Here is an 8,004-nt window from a genome sequence, read left to right on the forward strand (position 1 = left end):
AATGTCATTAGTAAAGAATGAATGTCATTAGTAAATTCATTAAAGGTGGGGGGAGACATGAAAAAAATAATGTTCTCGAAATTCCGTTCAAAGATGCCCCTCGAGGAGTTGAACTTGTGAGGGCGATGATTGAGGGTGATTGAGGGTCTTTAGATTTTCAGTTTTTAGAAGTATATGTGCTTTGGGAAAACCCCTCTACATTTCTTCGTGAAAAATAAATCTTAAAATTTCAAAATGTCAAAAGATCTGTATCAAACAAAATTTTGATATCTTTAACTGGAGCCGAAAGCTGGCTAAAATTTAGAAGTTAGGGGCGCTTCTTTCATGTTTTACGTTCTTCAAAATTTCAAATAATGCAACTTTAGGACTTTAGAAAAAGAACACACAGAATTTGGTGAATGTTATTAGTAATGATGATAGAGAATTTGTTACGACTAGCTTACGGTAATTTCGAATTTTCAAAAATTTGACTCGGGTTCATAATAATTTCAAGGATTATAATCAACTCACATCCAGATTCCTCCACAAACAGCGACCAATTGGCGATGTTCAGGTTTCGTATTGAAAGCACATCCGTAGAGTGGGAAATCCTGCCGATTTGCGATGTAGCGGTGATCACGAACGGTTAATCTTCGAACTCTTCCTTGCCAGAGCATTTGTCGAGCTCCATGGCTGCGAAATTGCTCTGCGCTGGGTTCGTTGGGACCTGCAAAATTCTCAACAGTGACCAAAACTAGTCGTGTTTAGGCTCTTTTCAATTGTCCAGCCATGACAAGTCCAAAAATATTAAAATATTCGAAATTGGGACAAAATGTGATGAGTTATAAGAGTTTACATTTTTGGAATATTTTTGAAACATTTTACAAATTTGACCATAACCCCTTTGTTCTTTTTACGAAATTGAAAAAACTTGATTTTTTGTGTTAATCTTACTACGACAATCAAAATGAGCCCAAAAACGACACATTTTGGTCCATTCTGAGATTTTCGACATTTAAAGGCGCATGGACCCCGGAAGTTTCCGGAAGTCTTCAAAATCATCCAAAACTAATCGTGTTTAGGCTCATTTTGATTGGTTAGCCAAGATAAATCTAAAAATGTAAGTCTATTTAAGTTTGAAGCAGAATTGGTAAAGTTGAAAGGGTTTGGAATTTTCGGAAATGTTTTAACAAATTTCAAATTTGGCTATAACTTCTTTAATTTTGTCGCAAACTTGATGAATCTTAATGTACTGTGTTTATCTTATTGCGACAACCAAAATGAGCCCAAACACAACCTATTTTGGTCAATTTTGAAAATTGCAATATTTAAAGGCGCATGGATCCGGAAAATTTCGAAAATTTTCAAAATCATCCTAAATAAGTCGTGTTTGGGCTCATTTTAAATATCTTTTCAAACTGAATTTAAAAATATAAAAATCGAAAAAAAAATTCAGAAAATGGTCCGAGTTATGATATTTCGAAAATTTGACAAAAAATTTCATCGAAATGTATTTTCCCAAAATCTCACAAAACAGGTTTCTAACGAAATTTGTGCCTAGAAATTTGTTTCTCGTATGTTCCAAACTTTAAAATGAGCCTAAACACGACCTATTTCGGATAATTTTGAAATTTTCGATTTTAAAGGCGCATGGACCCGCAAAATTTCAGAATTTCTCAAAATCATCCAAAACTAGTCGTGTTTGGGACCATTTTGATTGTCTAACCATGACAAACTCAAAAATTATAAACTATTCGAAATTACGACAAAAACTCAAAAGGTACTGGAGTTTGAATTTTTGGAATATTTAGAAAATTCTTAAAAGTCGCTCATAATTTCCTTTATTGTCTTCCAAAATTGATGAAACCCATTTTTCTGTGTTTATCTCTTTGTGAAAATTGAATTGAGCCTAAACACAACCTATTTCTGACAAGTTTGAAATTTTCGACATTTAAAGGCGCATGGACCACGAAAATTCAGAAAGTTCTCAAAATCATCCAAAACTAGTCGTGTTTGAGCTCATTTTGAAGCACTTGACATGAAAAACTCGAAAAAAATTAACACTTATCAGCTAGAATGAAAATTGACAATGTTATAAGAGTTTCAAAATGTTGGCAATTTTGCAAAAAATTTCAATTTCACTCATAATGTTTTAAATTGACTTCCAAAATCACAATACCATATGTTTCTGTGTTTATCTCATTGCGACAATTAAAATGAGCCTAAACACGACCTATTTCTGACAAGTTTCAAATTTTCGATATTTAAAGGCGCATGGACCACGAAAATTCAGTAAGTTCTCAAAATCATCCAAAACTAGTCGTGTTTGGGCTCATTTTGATTGTCTTAACATGGCAAATTCGAAAATGTTGAAAGTTTTGAGTTTGGAGAGATTTTGGACCAAAAATAGAATTTCAGAATCGATCTTTCGGGATTTTGAAGTCTAAATGATAAAAACTTACATTTTCAGGAAAAATCAAAGATAATAGAAATTGTGGACCCGTACACACGGGGTCTCAGAATAACTAGGAATACTCAGAAAAATAAAGAAAAAAGGTCCCAAAAATCAGTTAGGGTCCATTGGAAGACTGATGAATATTATGAGCTACTCGAGCCCTTTTATACCAGGTGGGCGGAGCTTAGAGAGGGATAGAGAGACGCAGAGAATACAGACAGCGAACACATAAAAGGGCAGGTAAATGGCGGTGAAGGATGGTGTCGGTACCCCGACAAAAGGGGCAGAGAGACGCAGAGAGAGAGATTGTCACCTTTATGTCCGAGGGACCCCCTTTGATGGGTGCCAACGTTTTCCGACACATTCAAAGTTCAAAATATAAAAAAAAGTTTGGAAAATTCTCAAAAAAATGCAAAATCTGACCAAATTCAAGTCTCAAAAAAGAATCGAAACTGAGAAAAATTTTGAGTTTGAAACTTGTTGAAAACATTCTCAAAGTTTCCAAACCCTTCTAGCTTTGTCAATTTGGTCCAAAGTTTGAGAATTTACACATTTTCAAACTTTTCAAAACAGGGCAATCAAAATGAGCCCAAACACGACTTATTTAGGATGATTTTGAGAATTTTCGAAATTTTCCGGGTCCATGCGCCTTTAAATATTGAAATTTTCAAAATTGACCGAAATAGGTCGTTTTTGGGCTCATTTTGATTGTTCAAAACAACCAAGTCCAAAAATCTACAAATATCTGGTTTTGGAGAAAAATTGAGAAAGTTACAAGAATTTGAAATTTTTGGAATATTTTCGAAAAATTCAAATTAGCGCACAATTCCCTTCATTGACCCCCGAAACGTGATAAAACTTGTTTTTTCTGTGTTCGTCTCTTCAAGGCAATTAAAATGAGCCTAAACAAGACCTATTTCTGACAAGTTTGAAATTTTCGCCATTCAAAGGCGCATGGACCCAAGAAGTTTCGAAAAACTTGAAAAACACCCAAAACTAGTAGTGTTTAGGCTCATTTTGAAACTCCTAACATGAAAAACCTAAAAAAGTAAAAATTTATCAGCTAGAATGAAAATTGACAATGTTATAAGGGTTTCAAAATGTTGCCAATTTTGCAAAAAATTTCAATTTCACTCATAATGTTTTAAATTGACTTCCAAAATTACAATACCATATGTTTCTGTGTTTATCTCATTGCGAAAATTAAAATGAGCCTAAACACGACCTATTTCTGACAAGTTTGAAATTTGTTTGAAATTTATGTGTAAATTCTCAAACTTTGGACTAAATTGACAAAGCTAGAAGGGTTTGGAAACTTTGAGAATGTTTTCAACAAGTTTCAAACTCAAAATTTTTCTCAGTTTCGATTCTTTTTTGAGACTTGAATTTGGTCAGATTTTGCATTTTTTTGAGAATTTTCCAAACTTTTTTTTATATTTTGAACTTTGAATGTGTCGGAAAACGTCGGCACTCATCAAAGGGGGTCCCTCGGACATAAAGGTGACAATCTCTCTCTCTGCTTCTCTCTGCCCCTTTTGTCGGGGTACCGACACCATCCTTCACCGCCCTTTAACCTGCCCTTTTATGTGTTCGCTGTCTGTATTCTCTGCGTCTCTCTATCCCTCTCTAAGCTCCGCCCACCTGGTATAAAAGGGCTCGAGTAGCTCATAATATTCATCAGTCTTCCAATGGACCCTAACTGATTTTTGGGACCTTTTTTCTTTATTTTTCTGAGTATTCCTAGTTATTCTGAGACCCCGTGTGTACGGGTCCACAATTTCTATTATCTTTGATTTTTCCTGAAAATGTAAGTTTTTATCATTTAGACTTCAAAATCCCGAAAGATCGATTCTGAAATTCTATTTTTGGTCCAAAATCTCTCCAAACTCAAATATTTTGACATTTTTGAATTTGCCTTGTTGAGACAATCAAAATGAGCCCAAACACGACTAGTTTTGGATGATTTTGAGAATTTTCGAAATTTCCCGGGTCCATGCGCCTTTAAATGTCGAAAATTTCAAAATTGTCAGAAATAGGTTGTGTTTAGGCTCATTTTAATTGTCGCAATGAGAAAACACAGAAAAATATGGTATTGTGGTTTTGGAAGTCAATTTAAAACATTATGAGTGAAATTGACGTTTTTTGAAAAATTGCCAAAATTTTGAAACTCTTATAACATTGTCAATTTTTATTCTAGCTGATAAGTTTTAATTTTTTTTGAGTTTTCATGTCAACTGCTTCAAATGAGCTCAAACATTCACGCCAATTCGCGAAGCTCTCCGAAATTCTTTATATAGAAGCGTACGAATGCATGAAGAAAGAAATCGATTATATGTTTGCTGAACTGAAATTCGAGGGTGCTGGAGCCCGTCGGCGGTTCTCGTTTTCAGAGGATGTGGTCATCAAGCGCGTAAGTTGTTTTTTTTTTCAATTGAACCTCCATCTCATGTCCATTCTTGCAGTGCCGCATAGAATCACTTATAATCAAAAACCGATATTATGATTACTGGACAGATCTGTTCCGCGCCAGACGAGAAAATCGTGAAATAAAGGATTTCGACATAGATCCACGTCTAATGATTATGTTATGTCAAAGCAGGGAACGAGTTGGCAAAAGGAATGCAGAACGTCAAGCAAAATTGGACTCATCTGAAAAATTGGAGAGAAATTTCAACTGCAAGAATCCACAAAAATTCTGGAAGACTTCTGTTCAGAAAGAATCGGATCAAAAGTCTCCAGCCGCTGTTGAACCATGATGAATTCATCTAACAATCTTGTCTTCCGTCCGAAAGTGGAAGTATAGTTTTGTAATTAAAAACCAGAAAAAAACACTACACCGACGAAAAAATGTTTTTTTTTCTGACCGTAATTTCCTCACTCGTTTGCTGCAGCGGCGTCGCTTCATAAGACAAATCAACGCGGTCGTCGCCTCTCACACGTGTGGTGTAGTGGGTACGCTCTAGGTTAGCATTCAGAAGGTGGGAGATTCAATCCCCGTTGATGGTTCCCTTTTTTTCTTAGCTTGTATCTTTTGGATTCAACGTTTGGAACTCAAAATTTTTGGAATGGGAATTTTCGGAACGTCAGCGTGCCGTCAAAGCCTAGCTACGAGATAAGAAACACTGTTGAAAATAATATATGCAGTTTATTATGTCAACAAATAAATTATGCAAAAAATACATTAAATATTTAGTAAGAACACAAACAATTCAAAAAATCGTAAAATTATAATTTTTCTTCCCGGAATCGGTCCTGGTCATCAAACCAGGCTTCGTTCTGATCTTACGTGGTTCTAACAGTCCTTCGAGTCCATTGGGCCCATCGAGATATTCAGAAAAATCAAAAAAAAAACCGAGACTTTTCTGTGCATTCTCCTCCTCCCTTTGGCGTTGCAGGTTTTGCATGTATGTGTAGTTTCTGGATCGTTCCGCTCTTTCTGCCCTCGGAGTGCTCTGACTGCTTGACCCTTGCTGACTTGATTGAGCCGGAGCCTTTCCTTCCTTGCCAGTTTGTTCATTTTTCTTTTCCGGAGCTCCATCATTGAGATTTTGAGCATCAGAGCAGACCGAATCCATCGTTTTCTGAGCACTTTGGTTTTGGACCTCTTCTGCTATTGTGCCTTCCACTTTCGGACGGAAGACAAGATTGTTAGATGAATTCATCATTGGTTCAACAGCGGCTGGAGACTTTTGATCCGATTCTTTCTGAACAGAAGTCTTCCAGAATTTTTGTGGATTCTTGCAGTTGAAATTTCTCTCCAATTTTTCAGATGAGTCCAATTTTGCTTGACGTTCTGCATTCCTTTTGCCAACTCGTTCCCTGCTTTGACATAACATAATCATTAGACGTGGATCTATGTCGAAATCCTTTATTTCACGATTTTCTCGTCTGGCGCGGAACAGATCTGTCCAGTAATCATAATATCGGTTTTTGATTATAAGTGATTCTATGCGGCACTGCAAGAATGGACATGAGATGGAGGTTCAATTGAAAAAAAAAACAACTTACGCGCTTGATGACCACATCCTCTGAAAACGAGGATCACAATGATCCCAAACACAACTAGTTTTGGATGATTTTGAGAAATGCCGAAATTTTCGGGTCCATGCGCCTTTAAATATTGCAATTTTCAAAATTGACCAAAATAGGTCGTGTTTAGGCTCATTTTGATTGTCACAATGAGAGAAACACAGAAAAATAAGCTTCATTAATTTTGGAAGACAATAAAGGAAATTATGAGCGACTTTCCCCTCCTCTGAAAACGAGAACCGCCGACGGGCTCCAGCACCCTCGAATTTCAGTTCAGCAAACATATAATCGATTTCTTTCTTCATGCATTCGTACGCTTCTATATAAAGAGTTTCGCAGAGCTTCGCGAATTGGCGTGAATCAACTGCTTTATTGATAGCTTCTTTCATGTTGTCATCCATCTTGACCCGGAACTCGTCGATGGCGCTGGCGTGAACATCAGCCAAAACACAGTCTTTGTACACACACTCCATCCGCGCTTTTTTCTTGTATTTCAAATATCTTGTCGTGTCGTTTCCATCGATTTCTGGTCCTCTCTGTCTCTTCATATGGTATTAAGAATCGGTGGCAGAAGATAAGATGCTTCATCTCTTCGTCGAGAGCTTCTCGAGTGTGTTCGGCGTACATATCGAAGAATTTGCGACTCTCTTCGAAACACTGAAATAGAGACATAAAACAAATTTGGTTTTTTTGAATTTTCAGCACCATGGAACAAAAACTTACTCGTTTGTAAATGACTCGTTTCACCTCCTTCAAACGATCATAACGATATTTAGTCCCGACCGGCTCGAATCCCGAATCTATTGCATATTCCATTATTATTCTTGTGCTGTAACAAGTGCTGTCGAACAGAGTAAGTCGTGCTCCTCAACAACTTTTCTGGATTTAAAATCAATATTTGCAGTCTTAAAGAAGGCTTTTGGGGTTCGGTTTGGAGGATACCAAAGAGGACAATGATGAGATCTACATTGTTGGAAGAGCCGTCGTCAACGTCAACCATCAGGAAGAACAGCTCTACAACCCATCTGCCAGCCTATTGGATCTCAAGCCGTCATCGACAGCCATAAAGCCTTGGCGAGTATAAAGGTCCAATAAAGCATCAGATCGAGTTGCAAGAAGGAGCTGACGTCCCACCAGCGAAGATCTGTAAACTCCCATTGGAGGGAGCCTCTTAGATGAGAGGCCCTCCCGCGGACATGTCTCGTGTTGTCCTAACATTTTGGGCCACGACCAGTCCAATTGTGTCTGTATTGATCTCCTCCAATGTCATTTGCATTTTCCTGACTTGACCACTGAGCTTTGCTTGTTCCTCGATCACATTGTCCATCAGACGTCAAAGTGTCCAAGTTGATATCGATGTGGAGGTCAGGAATTTTACACAAGCTTGGACTTTCAATCGGGCTTCCATCAAATCTTTGTCGAGCCGGAACAGTGCATCAGGTTACTTAGGGGTCCTTCAGTCCATCAAGATATTCAGAAAAATCAATAAAAGAGAGACCAGCAATCGGCCGGTAATGTGTCGAGCCATTCTCTAGCCAAAA

The 8,004-nt window shown here is 37.2% G+C and overlaps 2 protein-coding genes across 2 annotated transcripts; one reads left to right on the forward strand and one right to left on the reverse strand.

Annotated features, from left to right (window-relative positions):
- Positions 1–4,661: 4,661 nt before the first annotated feature.
- Positions 4,662–5,190, forward strand: CBG17842 (the record flags this gene model as incomplete). Its single annotated transcript, XM_002648879.1, has 2 exons — positions 4,662–4,844; positions 4,897–5,190. The coding sequence occupies 2 exons, from the start codon at positions 4,662–4,664 to the stop codon at positions 5,188–5,190; spliced, it is 477 nt and encodes a 158-aa protein (XP_002648925.1).
- On the reverse strand, positions 5,064–7,279 carry CBG17843 (the record flags this gene model as incomplete). The annotated part of the gene is made up of 4 exons (XM_045238498.1): positions 5,064–5,083; positions 5,721–6,390; positions 6,926–7,120; positions 7,187–7,279. 4 exons carry the CDS (start codon positions 7,277–7,279, stop codon positions 5,064–5,066), a joined length of 978 nt encoding a protein of 325 aa, XP_045096315.1.
- Between the last annotated feature and the right edge of the window lie 725 nt (positions 7,280–8,004).

This window comes from Caenorhabditis briggsae (assembly GCF_000004555.2).
Source record: "Caenorhabditis briggsae complete genome, chrV, whole genome shotgun sequence".
Lineage (NCBI taxonomy): Eukaryota > Metazoa > Nematoda > Chromadorea > Rhabditida > Rhabditidae > Caenorhabditis > Caenorhabditis briggsae.